The sequence below is a fragment of the Antechinus flavipes genome, chromosome 6, assembly GCF_016432865.1.
Source record: "Antechinus flavipes isolate AdamAnt ecotype Samford, QLD, Australia chromosome 6, AdamAnt_v2, whole genome shotgun sequence".
Lineage (NCBI taxonomy): Eukaryota > Metazoa > Chordata > Mammalia > Dasyuromorphia > Dasyuridae > Antechinus > Antechinus flavipes.
Genome location: NC_067403.1, coordinates 73,118,220 through 73,140,687, shown reverse-complemented (window position 1 = coordinate 73,140,687; position 22,468 = coordinate 73,118,220). Strand labels below are relative to the sequence as shown.

Sequence of the window (22,468 nt, the reverse complement as noted above, 5' to 3'; positions counted from 1 at the left end):
ACATGGGGCTGTTGGGTTTTATTTCCTGGAAATGCGTTCCCATGGCCTGATATGAAAACATGACATTCTGGATCTAAATGAGGGTTTACCGAGTTGACCAGAATAATGGCTTGTGGTGGGAGAGAGATCAGATTGCACCGAGAATGAGCTCCAAATGTTTTTTCAGGGCTTTTGTGGATTTCTGGAAAAAGGAAACCAAAATGAATTTTTATTGAATCTTGCTCTAAATGAGGAAGAAATCAAGTAAGAGGGATTATAAATAGATGGCGGCTTTGTGGCGAGGGAAAAGACAAATCTTCCAGTCATCATTGATTCATGCAGAAATATAGAAATGTTCATAGTATTGGTATTTATTAAAAACTGTTAGGGATTACTCATGAATATAGAATACTTTCCTGATCCTTCCCCTGATGATTGCAAATGTTTGGGAGCCTAGCATTAGAGCAGAGAGGGAACGTGGAGAGGGCACTCAGTGGAAAGGTCGGAAAATTTAGTTCTTAACCATGCATGGTCAATTCAATTTAACAAACAGTTGTTAAATTATTAGGCAGCTAGAAGATACATTTGTTAGACTGCTAGACTTAAAATCGGGAAGCTTTGAGTTCAAATCCTGTTTTAAACGTACTAACTGTGGGATGCTAAACAAATCAGTGAACTTTCTGACTCAGTTTCCTCATCTGCAAAATGAGGATAATAAAAGCATCTACCTCCCAGGGCTGTTATGAGGATCAAATGAGATAATACAGTTAAAACATTTTACAAACTTTAAGTTACATATAAATATTAGTTAAGTTATAGGGGCTCATCTTCCTGAGTTTAAATCTCGTCTCAGACACTTATTAATTGTATGTCCCTAGGCAAGTCATTTAACCTTTGCCTCAGTTTCCTCATCTGAAGGGAGAACCTTTGCTGGAAAAGGAAATGGCATTCCACTTCAGAATCTCTGCCAAGAAAACCACAAATGGGTCTCTCAGACTTAGATATGACTGAAATGATTCGACAACAAAAATAACATATGCATTATATGTGTATGTAATATGCATTATATGTATTTGTGTACATAATATAAACATGCATGATTTTAAGATGCATACATATGTACATAATACACATACACACACAGAGGAGAATGGAAAGGGTGTCCCAAAAGTCAGAGTGCAGTTGTCAACTTCACTAGCTGAAAATAAGTATGAATAGCACACCTATTAAAATAAGTTTCTAACGTCTATTATGTGTTAGGAACTGGGGTTATAAATGACAGTTTTTTTTTTTTAAATAGTTCCTGACTTCAAGAAGTTTACATTCTATTGGAGTCATTATATTATGTCATTGTACATTATTTTTGTAATCCACAGAAGCATTAGATTTTATATCTGCAAGGGGCAAAAATTGTACAATCGGAGGATATTTATGGCAGTGGGAGATTTCCAAGATCTTGTGTCATAACACTAAAATTTAGAAGACATTAATAATACCAATTTTTCTAAAGTTGTATAAAGTAAATTGAGCATAGGACCTAGTTAGCAAGAATAATTAGTTAAATTAGGAAATTATTAACTGACCCATTTCTTTCTCATTCTGGTAGTCACATGCCTCCCAAACCTCCAGGATTTTTTCATCTGTGATATCATGGATCTGCAGAGTCTTTGCCCCTGAAACTCAAGGTCTGCTAACTACCCAACACAAACTTTTTGTTTTGTTAAGGAGCTGATCTGAGGACATTTCCTCAGTAAGTTTTCATAGCTCTCTGTGGGTATCAAAATTTCTAAGCATTTTTGTACTAGGCTTTAGAGCATAGTGAAGCCTCATCTCATCCAAAACCTTCCCTTCATAATATATAGGAACTGAGATTCAGAGTCAGTTACCTTATCAATGTTCTCATTGAGAGTTATTCATAGAACCAGGATCTACTAGCCCTTATATACTAGACCAACCGTTCTCAAAAGTGTGGTTCAGAGAATCCTGGGAGTCTCTGAAACCCTTTCAGAAGGTCTATAAATTCAAACATAGTTCTTATTTTTAACATTGTAAATATCTATAACTATAACATGTTAACAAAAACTCTTTGGACAGATCCTCAGTAATTTTTAATAGTATGAAGAGACTAAGAACAAAAGTTTGAGAACCATCATACTAAATAATAGCTAATTTTAAAAATACTTATTTTGTAAAAAATATGGAGAAGTTAAGCTTCCAATATGTGACAGATTGTCCAAATGAGGAATAATGAACTTCATGAGGGAAGAGCACATGCCTTCAGTAATCAGCACAGGTTTTTGCTACACTAAGACCACTTCTAGGTGAAAAAAGGTTCAGTAGAATGCCAACTTTTCAAACACTTACATTTTATGTATTTTATAGTAGTCTGCATACTTTCCCGAACTCTATTTATTCAATATAACTATACTTGTAGATAAGAAGTATTTATTGCATGTTAGATCCTTACGCTTTTTCTGAAAGTCTGTAAGAGCTCCTAAGTGACATAAGATAGACTGTCTTCGCCCTGCTTGGGTTATCTGTCTACTGTAACACCCCTAGCTGGCTCCAGTAACATATCTGTGGATGCTGCTGCCCAGGCAGGTCCTGTGCCTGGTACTGCAGTGCTTGTCACAAATCATTAGCTACTGATTCCTTTGACTAATGTTGCAGCTGATTGTCTGAATCATGTTCCAAAACTGCAAATGAGGCAGAACCATCCCTTTCTGCTCACCAACTGTGAAATGGCTAAATAGGCCTAGATTGCCAGAAATCAGAAGAAATGTATTTCCAATAATATTTGACAGTGATTTTGAGTACAAAGTGGTTGAGCTGATTTTCCCCCCTTATCACAGAAAGCATACATCAGGAGGATTGCTCCCTTCCTTTTTTTTTTTTTTTTCTCTCAAAAGTATCATATTTTATCCAAAGCTGTGCAAAACTTTCTGTGACAAGATGGCATGACTGGAGATTTGCTTAAAATTTAAATTATGCAGGATATCTCAAAATTGGTACTTTCCTTTTGGTGAGCTAAGTGAGAACAGATCTTATCACCTTTTTTTTTTTTTTAATTGTCACCTCTTTGACCCTATTTGGTAAATAAGTAGAGTCTAGAACCAGGAAGGTTTTTCCAAGCTCTTTTATGACAGATAGGCTTGTAGGTGAAAGTGGGAATTAAGCTCCTCCATTGTGACTGCTCTGTTATGGATCTCATTCACTTTTACTCTGGGAGATCCTTAATGACTAAAGTAAATCATGCTCTGTTGAATAGAAGGCTTTAGTTTCTCCTCAATATTGACTGGTATTAGGGAACTCCTATTGATTTAAAGATGGGACTAAATTCTGTGCAAAGAAGCTGGGGCTGATGGATAAAAAAAAAGGTGGGGGAGATAGTATTTGCAGAGAAAAAAGACATTACTGCAATATTCATATCAGATCCCAAAGGAAAACTATTTAGCTGTGATTATGGTATCCAAATATTGGCAACTTAGAAATGGTTTATAGTCCAAAAATTCATTTGTAGGGCTGTTGTTTGGAACTTGGAATACATTTTTTCCCCTAGAAACAACTTATGGTTAGATTCCCAGGTGATTCAATGCACACATCCAACATCTAGCCCAGACTGTAGTCAATCTGTAGTCCTAATAGTACCAGCCTAGGTTTAGGGTCCCCATCTGGTACAAGGGTGAGCAGGGAAAGGAATACAGTATCAATCCTTTTTCCTGGGTGCAGGGCCAGCTACAGGCACATTTTGGGAAAATGCAGCATTTATCTTTAATGAAAATGAAACCTTATTTTTGTGAAATGGTGGGAAACAAAAAGGCAACCTGGTCCACTATGGGAGGGGTTGTATGTGTTGTGTATGTTTGTCTGTGTGTGTGTATGTATGGGTATATATGTATGTGTATGCTCAAACAGTACCTGATTACCTGTAATGGAAAAAGAACTTTGAAGGAGAAAGTCTCTGCAAAGGCCTATGCAGAATGAATGGCTTCTAAAAAAAAAAAGACTTACCCATCTGTCCTCAAACAACAATATTGTTAGTAACCCTATCTTTGTTATGGCAGATGATGGCAGATAACAGTCGTCTGTGGTTTGTGGATTCACAATCCTGTTATTTGTCATTATCTGCCATAACAGCGGATAACAGTTGTCATATGGCTTGTGGATAAAATAAGTTTTATTTAATTTATTTTTTATTAAAATGATGCATGAAATTATGAATTATTCTACAAAATTATGACAGCAGCAAAAGCATCATATTTGAAGACAAAAGATGTGAATTCAGATCTTGGCTTTGTTTCTTTGCTTTCACTTGTTCTTAGTGGTGATATTCAGACATTTCATTTAGTGTTCCTATTTGAGGATTTTCTATACTATACTATAATGGTTTGCCATTTCCTTCTCCAGCTCATTTTACAGATAAGGAAACTGAGGCCGAGGGGGTTAAGTGACTTGCCCAGGATCACACAGCTAAGAAGTTTTGAGGCCAGATTTGAACTCATGAAGATAAGCGTTTCCCAATCCAAGCCCACTGTTCTGTGATATTTAGTGGACATAGCTTTTCTTTCATTTCTCTGTGCCTCAGTTTCCTCTTCTATACAGTGAAGAAGTTAGAGCTTCCAGTAAGATCATAGGTTTAGAGTAGAAGGAGCCTTTTTATAGATTTGGCAACTGAGACCCAAGTCTTTAACTAAGATGCAGAACAGTGATTTGGACTTCTCTTTTGTCAGTAAATCAGTAAACATTTATTAAGCATTTGCTACGTGCTAGACCCTCCCCCTCCCATTTTCAGTTGGACTTTTTTCCTACTATACCATACTGCAGATGTTCTCTGATTTCATTTTATCCTCACAACTCTGCAAAGTACATGTAAAGGATAGCATTATCCTTACATTGTTGATGGAGAAAAAAATGGAGTCACAGTGAGGTGCATTGGACAAGGCACTCATCTTCATGAATTCAGATCTGGCTTTGTATACTTAGAAACTGTGTGTCTGTCTCCCTATTTATCTCAGTTCCTTCATCTGTAAAATGGTGGCACACCAGAGAAGTAGATAGCAAACCATTTCAGTATTTTTGTCAAGAAAACGCCATGGACAAAAGTCCATAGAGTCACATAGAAACACAAATGAATGATTGAATAACAAACTGAAAAAAAGAAGGTGTGAGATAGTACTACTAGCTTATAAATGAGTCATATATTTAAATAACATTTTGTTTGTTTTTTTTAAAGTTTTGATTTCTAAATTCTCTCTCTCCCCTCCCCATCCCTGAGATCATAAAATGATATAGGTAATATATGTACATTCAGAATTTTATATATATATATATTTTTTTTCAATGTGTGCCCTTGGCCCACATTATTATGGAAGCCCCTTACCCTTCCTGCCCTCCGCTGTTGAAGTAATATGAGACATTCAACTGTAGCAGACAGATTAAGTCTAGGGGTTAATTCCCAGCTCAGCTTCTTTACCTGTGTGACCTTAAGCATATAAACTGAGTTCTGAGAGTGACCCAAGATTTTGATAAGACATTGATCCATGTGGCATCAAACACCAACATAGATCTACACGTTTTCATCGTATGGGATTCTTATCCCCTTTCTCCACGGGGAATCTGCATAACATGCTAGAGTCTGGAGCTTCTAATATTTCATGGATTTCAATGCATAATTTGGAGTCTTCATCCTTTACTCTCCTTGCATGCCTAGCCATATATAGCAGAATATGACTTCCAAGTCATCTTTGGTAATATGCTACAGATTTTTTTTCTCCATCATATTTGGAGTCAAAAGATGTGAATTCAAATCCTGGCTTTGCTACTTGTGTAATATAGGGCAAGTCCCTTCACTTGTTCTTCGTGGTGGTATTCAGTCATTTCATTTAGTGACTCTATTTGGGGATTTTCTGTACTGTACTATAATGATTTGCCATTTCCTTCTCCAGCTCATTTTACAGGTAAGGAAACTGAGGCAGAGGGGGTTAAGTGACATGCTCAGGATCACACAACTAGCAAGTGTTTGAGTCCAGATTTGAACTCATGAAGATGAGTTCTCCCAATTCCAAGCCCACTGCTCTATGGCACCACCTAGTAGACAAAGCTTTTCCTTCACTTCATTGTGGCTCAGTTTCCTCATCTATACAGTGAAGAAGTTAGAGCTTCCCATAAGATCAAAGGTTTAGAATAGAACTGGAGCCTTTGAGACTATCTAGTCTAATCATTTCATTTTACAGATTTGGAAACAGACAAGTTTTGTAACTAAGACTTTAAGGCTTTAGATAGTGGGATAGGGCTCAGCTGGGATAAAGAGTTAACTTTGGAGGGGCTGGCTAGAAACAGAACATCATAGAGTTGCTAGAAAAACCTTGAGGAATAATATAAATTGTAAGGATAACCCAAATCAACATTTTCTGATGTTGAAAGTTTATCTATGAATGGTCCCTTGACCCAAGAATGGAAGAGACATCTTTATATTCCTTCTCCTCTATGTTCTACACCTTGTATCTTCTATTTTCCAGAACACAAAACTCTTGTCAGTACTATCAGCAGAATATTTCAGTCAGATTTGAGTTTAAATAGATGTATATTGGGCTAACAAAAAATGGCTTCCAGCTCCTGAAAAACCCAGTTTACAAATGAGCTCTTCAAAAGCAGCCCATCTTTAAATTGGGGATACCAGTTTCCCTGCTTTCTCACCCATAAACTGTGGTTATAAGAGGAGGGAAAGCTGCCTGAGCAACTTGAAAGGAGTGCAAGCTGGGAATGTAAACAAAGGAATAGTGACCACCCTGACATTTTCTTCTTTAACAAAATACAAGCAAATAGATGAGTGGAAAACTTAAAGGGATCAATATGAAATTAGTAATGGATAACAGAGTATGAACAAAAGGGAGAATAGGACCAAGTTTTTCAGTATGAGACATCCTTGAACTGTTAGAGCTGCATTCAAATTGCATGACCACAAACGTTATTTTGTTTCTCTGTGCCGCTGTTTCCTCATTTGTTAAAGGAAAAGCCATTCTCTAGGCTGATCAAGTTATTCTTTTCATATATGACAAAATAAAGTTCCTCAAATCCAGAAGCAGAGTTGTTGCCATCTGACCATATGTGATATTTTGTTTCTCCTTGCCTCTGTTTCCTCATTTGTTAAAGGAAAGGCATTCTCTAGGCTGATCAAGCTGCTCTTTTCACATGTGACAAAATAGTTCCTCAAATCCAGAAGCAGAGTGGTTGCCATTTAACCATATGTGAAGGTGAAAGAGGTAGAGGACAGAAAACTAACTTTGGAATTAGGAAATCCTGGATTTTTTCATGTGTCTGACATATACTGGCTATGTGACCCCAGGGAAATCACCATAAATAAACAAACATTTACTAAGAGTATGTGCCACAATGAATATAATATTGGGTTCAAATGTGACCTCAGACACTCACTAGCTATGTGATCTTTAGCAAGTCATTTCTACCTCTGTTTGCCTCAGTTTCCTCATCTTAACATGAAGATAATAATGGTTGTTATAAAGACCAAATGAGAAAATAATTGTAAAGCACTTAGCACATAGAAGTGTATATAAATGTAAGATATTATTATTATCACTATTGTTATTTGGAGTCAATAAAAGACCTTAGAATTCTGCCTCAGACATTTAGTAAAGTAACCCTGTCATTTTAATAATTTCTCAGGGCCTCAGTTTCTATAAAATTCTCAGTTATCTATAAAATGAAAGGGCTGGACTCAATGACCTAAGACCCCGCTCATCTCTGAATTCATGACTCTTTAATCCTGTGTACATATAAGCATGAATAGACTCTCTGTGCTCAGAGACTCTAACAAAGCCAGCACTAGTCTGCATCAGTACAGGGACTTTCCACTCTGGGACTTCCCTTTAATCAATGAAATCACAGATAAAGTAAACACACAAACTAAAGATCATCTGAGAGTAAAAAAAGATCCAGTTTTCTCTCTATTCTCTAGCCCATTCATTCTCTCAACCAATAAGGATTCCGATAAAAAGGCAATGATCCTTTGAAAAATGTCAACGTGATAAAAGCTACCTATCAGCTTTTAGGAGGTAACGGAAAGTGTTTATTTAATTTTAAGCATATAGGCTTTTACTTGAAAGCGAGGTTAAAAAAAACAAACATTTAGTAAACCCTTATTATGTGCCAGCTACTGTGCTAAGCACTTTAGAATTATTATCCCATTTATTTTATTATGTAATTATTAACTCATTTATTATAACAACCCTTTGAGGTAGGTTGCAATTGGGGAAACTGAGGCAGAGGTTGTCACCTACTCGAGGTCACAGAGCTAGGAAGTATATGAGACTGAATTTGAACTCAGCTCTTCCTGATTTCAGATCCAATACTCTGTCTACTGTTTCTTAACAGGGTCTCCAAGAACTTGGAAATTATCTTCCAATTTCCTCCAAATCTCTGATGACAAACACATTGTCTAAACCTTTTTATCTAATCTCCTTAAGACTTACTGCTCTTTTAATTGGGATCATATCAAGAGTCAGACACACTAAGAAAACCCATGGAGGAATTTATTATAGGTAGTGTGATAACCCTAAATACACCTTGATTTAAAGTACATTTATGCTGCTACCTGTTATGTTTTCACTTTATTTTCATTTTTACTCATCCCCTCCCCTTTTTATGAAACTTTGATCATACTCAGTCCTCAGAAACTGCAGAGATGGGACCAGGTTTTTTCTTTCATTAAATATTTTGAACTTGCCAATTTTTTCTCCTCCCTTTTAATATTTCGTTGATGCTCCAGATGCTAACCTTTCAGACCCTGGCTTTGTTATCAACATATTGCTTGCCACAGGGGCAGGTCACCAAGTACAGTGGGGCTCTCTTAAGGTGTCTGGCTCTTCATTTAAAGTAGCCTGCTGAGTCTGGACCCTGATTTCCCTTCGTTTTTTCCTTAATGGTTCTAAGTTTCTTAGTTGTTTTTAAGCTTCCACGGTTTAGCATACCCTCCCTAATCACTTTAGCTCTCATTGATCTCCTGTACGCTGAGCTTGAGACTTATTCTTCATGACCCCAGAGGACCAGAGCAATGGATAAAAGTGGCAAGAGGCAAATTTGGGCTTGATGTAAGGAAAAATTTCCCAGTGGACTCAGAGCCTTAAGCAATTGGGAGTTCTTGCACCTGAAACCAATTCAGTTTAGAGATCATAGATTTAAAGCTGAAATGGACGCCGGTGGTCATCTAGTTCAATGTCTGCTTTTTACATATGAGGCAAGGCTAAGTGACTTGCCCAGAGCTATGGATTACACACGAGGTTTAACTGGCCATCTCCCCTGGTTCTCATTTAATGAACTCAGTTCTCCCCATTGCCTCAGTCATTCCACTTGATAAGTATTTAAGGAAGTACATTAACCAGACAGGGTGGAGACGTGGACTCTCAGCCTGCTACTAACCAGCTGCTTGACCTTGGCAGCAATCTGTCCAACCCAAGATTCAAATCCATTGGTCTTCCTATTGTACCGTGTTCAAGTGGAGGAGAGGGAAGGAAAAAAATAAAACAAGACAGAGTTAGCATATCCTGATCTCCAGCTTTGCATGTATCATGGGTCTTTATATCATATGAAATGTGGGCAGTCCTCTGTGCATCAGTGAGCTGAGGAGTGGAAGGGTAACAAAACTGCTGGGGGGTGGATGGGCGGCATTTGGGAGCTGGGTAAGGTAGAAGTGCTTTCTTGCTTCTTGGCACTAAAGAATAAAACCTTGCAGGAAACAGACATTTTGTTCTCTTTTTTTTCCCTTTCTTCTTTATCACATACTGATATGCGCCCTCCCACCAAGATGGCACACACCCACTCCTTGGTAAACATCCACTGCGTTCTCATTTTTGGCATGAGTACTCTTCCCTATACCTGGAATGGCCTACCCGTTACTCGCTTGATTTAATAAACCTTATCCATTTTTTAAAGATCCAGGTCAAAACATAACTTTTATAGGAAGCCTTTACCCTAGTAACCTGAAACATTCCTTCTTTCCTTTGACTTCAACTTCGAGCCTTTCAATTCAATTCATTAATTCAATTAATAAAACAAATTAATTTCATTCAATTAACAAATCAAATCAATTCAAATAATAAAAAAGTGTTGAGGACTTTAAAAAGAGAGGGAAACAATTAGAATCATGCTGTAGTAGTGAATTGAAAGTAGTAGGTTAAAAGTTTTAATAGTTTTTCATTCATGGCTGACTCTTCCTAACCCCATTTGGGGTTTTCTTGCCAGACACTGGAGTAGTTGGACATTTCCTACTCCAGCTCATTTTACAGATGAGAAACTACAGATGAGGAAATTACTGCTTAAACTTTTTCCACTCATTTTCCACCCTTTTCATGTGAAAAAATTTTTACATAACTCCAGATATGCAAGTATATAAAATAAGTATACGAATCAAACATTTGCTGATAATAAATCATAATTTCATGACCCCCACTTTAGTTATGAGTCCCCCCAATATGGTCTCATGCCACAGTTTAAGAATGTAGAAAACCTTGAATTTCAGACTAAGAAATTTGAATTGTATTTAGTAAACAACAAAAATACTACCACTGAAGGGTTTTTCACACAAAAGTTATTATGATTAGTGCTCAGCCTGAGGAAGATTAAGCTGGCAGTGGTGTGGATTATGAATTGAAGGGAGAAGGAGTCTAAATCTGATGGAACAATTAGAGTCATGTGGATTAAAGAGTCAGTGCCACGTGTAGATAGATACATCATTAATATCCAATGAACAGCTAAAGTATTATGATAATATAATTATGTGGTAGCTTGAGCAATTGATGAGACTGAGAACACCCAGGTTCTATTCCCATTTCTGTCACTAGTTTGCTGGGTAATTTAGTGCAAGTTATTTCTTATCACTGGGCCTCAGTTTCCCCATGTGAAAACAATGGAGTAGACAAACTCCAAGATCTTTTCAAGTTTGAAATTTCTGAGATTCTATAATTGCATCAAATGGCAGGGATCTCTCCTGCTGATTAATATAGCTGCTCGATTCCATTGAAGGTTGTTAACATTTGCCTATGACTCTCACTTCTTACTGTGACTCACAACTCCATATGAAATTGAAAACAACAATAACGTTGCTTTTATCAAACATAGAAGTTGACAAAAACCAACTCAGAGAGAAAGTGAATTAGGATATCCTTTCCTGTATATTTTCTTCCATACTTGGTCTAAGCAAGACCTTCTACAATCAGGAATTTTTGATTTTTAGGCCTTCAACTAAGAAAAGTGAATGTTGGTTAAAGCTATGATATCAGACAGTTAGAAAAGGATAAAAGAATATCTTCAAGGTTATATTAATTGCTACTGGATTCATCCAGTGTCAAGGTCTACTTTAACAAAAAAGCCCGATGTTTAATTGTACAAAATTGGTGGGAACCTAAAGATAGAGACAAGATATATCAGTGGACAGCTTTTTGCTAATAGGCTTTCAGTGTCACAAGGGACTATAGAAGTCAACTTCATTGTTGTTTAGTTTTTAATTTGTGACTAACTCTCCATGACCCCATTTGGGGTTTTCTTGGCATTTTCCAGCTCATTTTACACATGAGGAAACTGGGCAAACAGGCTTAAATGACTTGCCCAGGATCACACAGCTAAGAAGTGTCTCAGGCCAGATTTAAGCTCAGGTCTTGACTTGAGATCTGGTGCTCTATTCACTGTACCACTTAGGTGCCCTTACCTAAAATAGAACTCCCAACATGTTATCATCTGTCCTCCATTTAAGAACCTCCAGTGATGGGGACCTCACTGTCATCTGAGAAACAATCTTTTTCACTTTCATTTTAGGACAGGTCTAATTATCTGAATGCTTTTTTTCTCATGTGTTTTGAGCTGAGATTTTTCTCTCGTTTATTTTTAATTCTTTAGTAATTGTTTATTCCCATTATTACTTGCAAGGACAAACAAACGAGGCCTAATCCCTCTTTTTTAATGGTAACCTTTCAAATATTTGAAAGCAGCTAATTTCTCTTGCTCCTCGTCCCACCACCACCAAGACTTTACCATTCTCACTTCCTTCAACTGATCCAGCATGGAATAATCCTGGCTATCCTGATCCACCTCCTCTGGATTTTCTCCAGTTGGTCATTGTCCCTAATAATAAATCCCATAAAAGATGAACGCCTCCCACTAGCTAAGTGTCTCACACTAATAAGTGCCTCAGAGAACAGCATTCAGACTTAGCCAACATATTTTGTAATGAACAGCATAAAATCTAGACAGGCACAGATTTCTAAGAAATACAGTTCCTTCTCATAAATCTGACTTCACAGAAGTTATTTTTCATTAATTGATTTTAGAAGGTGAATTAAAGAGAAGCATCCCCCTCAGCCCCTATCAGTTAGATTGCCAGGACATGCCTCAGACAGTTGGATTCAGGACATATTCATATCCTCCCTCACACCTCCTCTCTATCTCAAACCAAGCCAAATGACTTTCACTAATCCTTTCTTAGAAATGTGCAAAAAGGATTTCCATAGAGGGTCTTTAGAGATTTCTTGTGTCCTCATGTGTGTAATAGGTTGGGTCAAGTAACAATGAGGGAAGAAGAAAGAATAGGATTTCATTTTATGTATTTTTCCTCCTGCCCATTGGAAAGAAAAAAAAAAAAAGATGAAAGGGGAAATTATACAATACAGATGATGTGAGTGTTAAATTAAATTAAGATCATATGTTTGACTTGGCAGCTCTAATCCTTTGATTATCGAAGAGGTCATCATTAATGGAGTGCATTTGTAAGAAAGATTTTTAGTGTATATTAAGTCCTGGTTAACAGATTTTTGTGTGTGTGTGCACAAATAATGAAAGATATAAGCAATAAAGTGACTGATTGAAATGGAATGTAGCCTAAACTCATGCTTTTTAAATCACTATTTGCAGAAAGAAAATGCTGTTTTAAGCTACTATATTAAAGCAGTATGCAATGCCTTATGTCACTTTGAGTAGTGATGCATTATTTGAAAATCATATTTGAGAACCATTCAATTATTCCTTCACATAGAAAATTATATGGATTGGGAAATTTGGGGCCAAAAGCAAAATAATGCTTGTTGGGAGAAGTCACTGGCACTGTTGCAGTACAAGGTCTACGCAGAGAAACAAACCAATATTTCTGTTTTGATGAATCAAAGTGTTTTGTGCTACAAATGTATAAAAATGAGTATTGATATGAATGAATGGGAAAGTGCGGATTAAGTACTAACCATATGCCAAGCATAGCTGAAGGCAAAGGATACACATAAAATAAAAAGACAATCCCTGCTCTGAAGGAACTACATTCTAATTGGGGAAGAAATAATTACTGTAGAGTTTTGCTGCAGGGGCGATAGAGGTCCTGAAGTTCCAAGGGTGCAGCAGGGTGGCTACAAAGCCGAGGAGTCTTTATGATGCATCAGGAGATCAGTCCTTTAGGGCAGAAAGCCTGGAGGGGGTGGCCCACCAACATTGACAAGTGGGGGGATGGATGGAAGGGGCTCTGGAATTCTGGGTTCCCTCTGGCAGAGCTGAGGATCAAGGAATCAGTGTCCGAACGAGAGGGGAAGGAGGAAGGAGCCGTGTGACAAGATTTGGGGTGGACCCAGAGGCATCCATCCACGGTCCTCCATGATATCCCATGGGCAGCCAACAATGAGGGAGGGGGATCGGGATATAGCTTAGACTGGAAGAACTCCGGGTCTTTTTCATGGGGGTCTCAGGCAGAGGCCAACAAAATAATATCAAAATAGAATTCAAAATCCAAAGTACCTGGTGCTATAATGATTTTATTGTGTATATGTGTGTGTGTGTGTGTGTTTCTATTTAACAGGCTCTCGAAGTCTTCGCGGATATCTCCATTGCTCTAGATGATGCTATTGGCCTAAGTAGGGCTTATGAAGCCATAGGGAAGGTCCTGGTAAGGTAAGTTAGCATATCCTTGTCCTGCTGTCCCTGTGAATTCGCTCAGCTGTGAAAAACTGAAATTGTTTGAGGTCTGTCGCTTCCCATTACTTACTGCTTAAATTTTAAGCAGTGCCCTTCTTAAATAACCCTACCCTCACCAAATATGCTTTTCTTTTTAAAGTGTGGTTTCCAAATTCTTTTTTTGTCAGTAAATTGTTTCCTACATTGTTGTTGTTATTTTTAACTTTCTTATTTTCCTTAATTTTGCGATGACCTTGAAAGACAAGGGAGAAATCAGGTCACATTTTGTAGGTTAAAAAAAAAAATCAGAAAGCATGGAAGCATACGCTAGGCTGCAATGCATGTGCCTCAAAGAACATAACCTTTGTGGAGAGCTCTTCTTAGGGAAAATGCAGCTAGATAAAGCTCAGTCCTGCTTCTTCCATGAAAATTTGAGTCTGTCAAGCAGACTAACAGAGACATTTTGTTGCAATACCAATAATCTTTTCATTTTACTTTAAACTGTCTCCAAGTCATTATGGTTATATGTTTAAAAAGAGAAGACAGTTCTTAGCATAGTGCCTTGCACATGATAAAATACTTAATAAATGACTTTTTAAGAAAAAGAGGAAGGAAGGAAGAAAAGGAAGGGAAAAAAGGAAAGAGAGAGGGAAGGAAGAGAGGGAGAGAGGGAGGGAGGGAGGGAAGGAGGAAGGAAGGAAGGAAGAGAGGAAGGAAGGAAGGGAGGAAGGAAGAAAGGGAGGGAAGGAGGGAAGAATGGAGGGAGGAAAGGAGGAAAGGAGGGAGGGAGGGAAGGAGGGAGGAAGAAAGGGAGAGAGGGAGAGAAGAAGGGAAGAAGGAAAGAAGGAAGGGAGGGAAGGAGAGAGGAAGAAAGGGAGGGAGGGAGGGAAGAAGGGAAGGAGAGAAGGAGGGAGGGAGGAAGGAGAAAACGAAGAGAAACTGGGGATGGCCATCCTATAGAGAGCTTTTTTATTTTAAAGATTTGTCTTTGACTCTCTTTGTATTCAGTTCAAGTTATTTTCTATGGCATTATGGTTTAAAGCCATACAAAATATGACTATAGATGATAGTTTTCAATATAATATATTTTTTATCCCATTTCACTGATGTTGCTAACTCCAGGTAAAGAATTTGCTCTACCAGGGTAGATCATCATCTTTTCAAAAAAACCTTTCCTAAAAACCTTCACAGTAACAGAGTGAGAGAAATACTTTAAGGAATACTTTTCCCCATTTTAAATGAGAAAATGATGCTCGTTTATTAAGCGCTTACTATGTGCAGGCCCTGGGCTAAACACTTTACAAATACTAACTCATTTAGTCCTCACAATAGCCCTGTGAGATAAGTGCTGTTATTATCCTTTTTTTTTCTTTTTATTTGAGGAAACTGAGAACTACAGTTTAAGTGATTTGTCCAGGGTCACACAATTAACAAGCATCTGATACAAATTTGAATTCAGAACCTCCTGCCTCCAGGTCCAGTGCACTACGGTACCACCTGGCTGCCTCTTAGTAATAGCTTACCTACTAAACTATCAGAGTCATGATTCATATTCTGGATTTTCTAACTAGTCCAATGTCCTTTCCTTATGTATCTCTTTTTTGTACTAGGGACCTTCCTCTAGATTACCTGTTGTAATATGCTGACCTGCCAATGCAGTCTTCTGGTCATACATTTCTTGGATGTTTGGATGATTGTAGCATGGTGGATGGTGTGCTGGACTAGAAATCCAGAAGCTCTGGGTTTGACTCCAGCCTCAGAATTATTAGATTCAGCATTCTGGGTAGTTTATCCTCTCTGAGCTTGTTTTCTCATCTGTCAAATGGGGATAATAATAGTACCCCTTCCTCAAGGTTATTGTGAGGATCCTTTGAGGAGCAAGACAGAGAGACAGAGACAGAAAGAGAAAGATAGATGGATGGATAGCTATATAGTTGGATAGATAGATAGATAGATAGATGGATGGATGGATAATGGATGGATAGATGGATAGATAGATAGATAGATATAAATATGTATGCAATTTGATAGTGCCACAGTGCACAGAGTTCCAGGCTTGGATTCAGAAAGACTCATCTTTCTGAGTTGAGTTCAAATCTCGCCTCAGACACTTACTAGCTGTGTGATCCTGGGCAAGGTACTTAACCCTGTTTGCCTCAATTTCCTCATTTGTAAAATGAGCAAGAGAAGGAAATGATAAACACTCCAGTGTCTTTGCCAAGAAAATCCCAAATGGGGTCATGGAGAGTCTGACATGACTGAAAAATGATTAAACTAAAAAAACCTCATACACATATACAGAGAGTTTATACATGATACTATATATACATGCACATACTATATGTGTAATACATATATATATGTATAGTTCTTTCAAACCTTAATATACTTTATAAATCATGTTGAAATTAATTTTTTCTTATTATCATATGGTTGTTAGCATTTTCATGCTACTTCTTTCACAGCGTCATCACTAGTGATATATTCTGCAGCCTATTTCTCTCTGGGTATAAGTGAATGTCTCATCAGACATTAAATAATAAAAAAGACATTGTGTTAGCCTTAACTTTAAAATGTTTTTCATCCATATTTCTTAGGTTCGTAGATAAAAGCTAGAGGGGACCTTGAGGCCATTAAGTCCAACCTCTTCAATTTTACAGATAAGGAAACTGAGACTTACAGAAATTACCTAGGATGACTCAAATAAAAAGTATCTGAACCAGGATTTAAACTCAGATGTTCCTAACTCTTAAGCCACTGCCTATCCCCTTTGTCAATCTTTTATTTTGTAAAGTAATATTTTTTAAATGTAAGAACCTTTTAAAGCATGGAGCCCCATGTATTTAAAAGCAGAGCCATTATCATCTCCAGGATCATTATGTGTGTCCCAAGAAAGCTAATCATTATTAAAAATATGCCAAGGGCCATTGGCAAGCACACTGGTCTCCTGAGGACCAGCGAGTTCACAGTAGCAGTGTAGTCTAAGTTGATAGTCGTTATATTGACAAAGGAGATGTTCAAAATATTCTCGAGGGAGACTAAGGCAGCAACAGGAAGGAAGAATAACTTCCCTCTGGATAAAGTACAGTGACAGGCCGTGCTCAGGGCTAAGCCGGTGATCCCTTAGGTTTGCTTCCAAACGAGATTGTCTAGAACAAAGTGACTGTTTAAATATATGCAAAGGAGAAGTTCTTAATAAGGAAAATCGAAGCTATTTAGGTCTAATCAATCCCATGCTTCTTTATCAGTTCTGTGGCACAGTGGCTAGAGCTGCAGCCCTGGAATCAGAAGGAGCTGAGTTCAAATGTGGCCTCCGACACTTACTAGCTATGTGACCCTGGGCAAGTCACTTAATCGGCTTGCCTCAGTTTCCTCATTTGTAAAATGAGCTAGAGAAGGAAATGGCAATCTTCAGCCAAGAAAACCCCAAATAAGGTCATGAAGAGTTAGGTCTGACTGAAATGACTAAACAACAAATAGCCTAACATAAAAGCTGACTTTTATAGCTTGTCCAACTGTACTGTTTACACTACACTAAATTCATCAAAGATGCATTCAGGTCACTGCCTCACCCTTTAGAACATAGACTTGGCCTAAATCTCAATGGCTTATGTACTGTTTTATGGAACCAATGTATTCCTGAAAAAGTGTTTTGGAGGGGTTTTTTTGGGTGGTGGTGGTGGGGGTGTAAAATTAGTGTCTTTCCATCAATCACCATCATCATTTTAAAGTATATTCCCAGAGGAAAACAATTTTACTATAAGCCAAAAAAACAAAGATTTTTCCTTTTTCCCTGAATGAAATGTCCTCTGGTCAGTGATGAGTGATGAGAAGTCCTTCTATATTTGCCTTTCCTCTGGGGACTCTGTATTTAGCAATACACAAGAGCCTCCCTGCCTCTGATTCATGCTTGGTTCTTTCCATGAATTTATCAAGTGTACTGGAATATTAATGTATAATCACTTCCCAATGATGATTAATAAAACCCTTTCTTAACTTTTTCTATCATCAAATAATTCTCAACTCAATCTCTCATTAGCATCTAGAATTATTTTGTTTCTTATATCTGGATTTGTATTCCTGGTCCAGTCCTCTGGCTATAACTCCATGACAGAACAATTACGTGGTGAATTTGGATTGTCAAAGACAATGCTAAGCATTACTTTCAATTCAACTCAATAAAAAAATTAAGTACCTATTTTATGAAATAATAGTAATAATCACTAGCATTTATACAGTACTTTAAGGTTTGCAAATTGTTTGACAAATGTTGTCTATTTGCTTCATAACAGCCCTGGGTAAAGATCTTAAAGTTTTATTTTTATTAAATAAAATTTTATTTAATTTTTCTTATTTTAAAAATAAAAAAATTGAGACTGAGGTTGGGTGACTTCCCCAGAGTCACACTGTTGGTCTGTGTCTGTGACTGAATTTGAACTAAGTTCTTCTTGACTACAAGTTCTCTATACTATTCACTGTACTACCTTACTATCTCTTAAAAAAAAAAAAAAACACCAGCACTGTGTGCTAGGTTCTGGAGATACAAAGACAGCACAGTAAAACAGTTCCAGCCCTCAAAGGGTTTACTTTCTATTACACAGGTAAGTCAATGCAAGTCTATGTAATGTTAAAGAGAGACAGAGAAGGAGGGCGAGAAAGACATAGTGAGAAACAGAGAGGATAAGGACATGAATAGAGACAGAAAAAGACAGAGAAACAAAAGGAGAGAGAGAGAGAGAGAGAGAGAGAGAGAGAGAAGAGAGAGAGAGAGAGAGAGAGAGAGAGAGAGAGAGAGAATATGAGAGTGTCAGATAGAGAGAGTCAAAGAAAGAGGGAGAGGGAGTCAGAAACAGATATAAAGACAGAGTCAAAGATAGAGAGAGGAGAGAGAGACAGAGAGACAGAGAGAGAGACAGAGAGAAGAGAACAGAGAGAGAGAGAAGAGGAACAGAGAGAGAGGTAGAGAGAGAAATAGAAACAGAGAGAGACAGTGATAAAGAGAACAGAGACAGAAAAACAAAGGCAGAGAAAAATAGAGAGCCAGCAGAAAGACAAACAGACAGAAAAAGAGAGATAGACAGACACACACAAAGATAGAGACAAAGAGGTAGAGAGACACAGAAACAGAGACATAGAGACAAAGAGACAAAGATAGAAACAGAAACACATTCACCATGACCAAGCAAAAACCAACATTTTGCTCAATATACCAACCTGTTGGCCCTGGTTTCCCATGATACTTGAGCAGAAGCAATTGCACCCCACGCTTCACATGTACAAATTCTTTGCTCTTGAGCATCACACACAGAGCCCAGTAATTAGATGATAAGACATGAGAACTTCTCTCTCTAATCAAGTACAAAGCTGTTTCAAGCACAGTATGGGTCTCCTCCTGAGATTGCTCCAATAAACTGGCCTTGTGACCCCAACCAAAAAATAAGAAAAATAAGATCAGTCAGTCATGTTGTGAGAATTAAAGTTCAAACCCAAATAGGCTACTGGTATCCACATGTGGGCCTGGCTCTAGAAAGAAAGCTCATATCTTTGTCATATGTTCTTAACCTTTATTTTAGCATAGAGCCATTTGGCAGGTTGGTAAAGGCAGTGGTCTCCTCAGAATATTGGTTTTAAATACATAAAATAAATCACATATTAAAGCTGCCAGCCAAGTCCCTTGAGGTTGGTAAAGAGCTTTCTGTGTATTATCCAAAAGCACATTGCAAATGCTGTTTCACATGATGACTTTATAGGATTACATGAGAAACCAAAAATTAATGAAAACAAAATTGGATCTTTTTGCCTATCCAAGTTTATGGATCCCCTGAAATCTACCCATGGACTCCTGTCCCTGTAATCTACCCATGGACTCCTGTTATAAAGGAAATGCATGAGCTGCCAATGGAATGGAAGATCCTGGCAGGAAAGAACATTTTTATTTATATTTATTTGTATATCCCCACAATGCCTAGTAATTCATTGAACAAATATTGATTAAATAAACCTATCATGTTCAAGAGTTTGGAGATACAAAGGAAAAAAATAAGATTCTTGCCCTCAAGAAGACTGTATTCTATTTGAAAAAGAAGTAGAATAAAGCACATATAGAAATGTCACACAGATTACCATGACTCCTATTTACACAAGTAGAGAATAAGAAATAATGAGGGAGAAAAGACAAGTGGCAGGGAAAGCTGCATGGCAAAGCTGAGTCTTGGGGGAAGAAAAAGATTTTGAAGAACAGAGATGATATTAAGGTAAAAATCTAAGCCCAAGGAATAGTGTATAAAGTAGAGAGAGAGGAAAGATTGAGTATTGGATTTGGGGAATGTTTTTCAATCTAGGATATGAGAAAAGGGTGGAAGGGCAGATAGGAGCCAGATTGTGGAAATGCCAGCTTGTGTAGGTTTTTAATTCTGTTTGTAGGCCAGAGGAAATAACTGAAGGTTTGGGATGCAAAGGATGAAAAGATAAAAAGGAGATTGGGACAGTTCTTTGTAATGAAGGCCTGAAATAGGGTAGTGAGAGTGAGAGAGAAGAAGAAAAAGCACAAAAAAAAAAAAAACAGACTTAAAATTGGACAGGACTTAGAAGTTGATTAAATATGATGGGCAGGGGAAGAAGAGAGGTAAAGGAGAGACCAATAATAATCCTGAGGTTGAGACAGAATCATGGTGAGTTAGCAGTGCCCTTGCCAGTAAGAGGCAAAATTTAGAAGTATACACATTTAGGAAGAATGATCTGAGAACTCCATTTTAAATCTGTTGACCTAGAGATGCTGATATGATACCTAGGTGAATATATCCAGCATATAGTTAAAAATGAAAGGCTAGAGTCAAGGAGAAAGGTTAGGGTTGTTTTAGACATTTGGGAATCACTTGCATCAAAACACTGCTTTAACCACTAGAAGCTGTTGAGATGAGCAAGAAAAGATATGAAAGTGGGAAAAGCAGGCAAAGCTTTTGGAAATAATCATATCAAGGAGTCAAGACATGAATGATGACCCAAGGAATGATCAGAAAGATAGTCTGAACATTGTTTTTATACTCTCCTTGTGGGTGAGATGGAGAGATATGAACAATTGGCTGCTTCATGAATGTTTCAATTGAATTGATTTGCTCTGGATATGACAAAACTGCTTGCCTAGATAAATACAAATATAGATAGAGATGCAGGTAAATATAAATATAGCTATAGATAGGGAGGGAGGGAAGGAGGAAGGAAGGAAGGAAGGAAGGAAGGAAGGAAGGAAGGAAGGAAGGAAGGAAGGAAGGAAGGAAGGAAGGAAGGAAGGAAGGAAGGAAGGAAGGAAGGAAGGAAGGAAAGAAGGAAGGAAGGAAGAAGGAAGGAAGGAAGGAAAGAAGGAAGGAAGGGAGGAGAGAAGGAAGGGAGGAAAGAAGGAAGGGAAGGAGGAAGGGAGAAAAAGAAATACTAGTGCCAAAGCTTATATAAAGGTTAAAAAAATCTTTGGAGATTGGAAGCTTTTAAAATACATTCTCAACTAAAAATATTTCTAATCCTAAAGCTTGGGGGATCAGTGACTTATACTTTCCCCTATTTTATGAAGGGCCTAGAAGGTGTTGGAATTATTGAGGAAGATATGAATGATGAGCAAGGTTCTCCATTTGGATTGGTTACTTCAAAATCAGTTTCTATACATACATCATGTCCTTATACCATGGTCCATGAAACATAGAAGTTTATGTATGATGATAATGTTTGGTTGGTGGGAACACAGGTAATTGCATATCCATTACAAGAAAAATATTTCAAAATAGCTCTACCACTTAATGCACTGTTATCCTTTTACCACTAACTTTTCTGCCAGAAAGAAGGTAAGCTCTTTGAAAATGGGATTTGTTTTCTTCTTGCCTTTGTAAGCCTCAGCATCTGGCACATTTTTGTTGTTTTTCAGTCATTTCTAACTCTTCATGACCCCAGTTTTCTTGGCAAAGATACTAGAGTGGTTTGTCATTTCGTTCTCCAGCTCATTTTATGGAGAAGCTGAGTCAAACAGGGTCAAGTGACTTGTACAGGGTCATATAACCAATAATTGTCTAAAGTCAGATTTGACTTAGGAAGATGAGTCTTCCTGATTCCATATCCAGTGCTGCACCCACTGCACAATGCTTGTCAAATTGAATTGAAATGATAGATGAGAAAAATTAAATATGTTGCACATGAAAGATAATCTGATAAATTCTATCCTTTGCCTACCTCCCCAAAAACGCATTTTCTTTTCCCTGATAGAATTGTTACTGTAGTGATTTGACCTGAATTGTTTTAGCTGCTTCAAATATCTGCCTGGTTTTGTTTCTATGTTCCTAAAGAGGCTTTTTAGAAACCTTACAAAAACCCCAGAAATACCGAAGTGGTTAAGATTTTTGTGGCTACAACAAGCGATCCAGATTTGTTGTCAATTTCCCTGCCAACGAGGCTTAAATTATTCCTCAAGTAAAACTCCTCCGCTGTAGAGATCTTTAGATCAATCAGTATAAAGTTTCATCTGTGAAAATTACCTTTCTGTTAGAGCTGAGATTAATTTCTTTTTGCT

General features: G+C 37.5%; 1 protein-coding gene across 3 annotated transcripts in view; it reads left to right on the top strand.

The window, feature by feature from the left end:
- Positions 1 to 22,468, top strand: part of TTC29 (tetratricopeptide repeat domain 29) — a 271,305-nt gene that overhangs the window by 145,189 nt on the left and 103,648 nt on the right. For all 3 annotated transcript variants that reach the window (XM_051964925.1, XM_051964926.1, XM_051964924.1), the window contains exon 9: positions 13,823 to 13,914. In XM_051964925.1, coding sequence (XP_051820885.1) covers positions 13,823 to 13,914 — 92 coding nt within the window. The remainder of the gene's footprint in view (positions 1 to 13,822; positions 13,915 to 22,468) is intronic.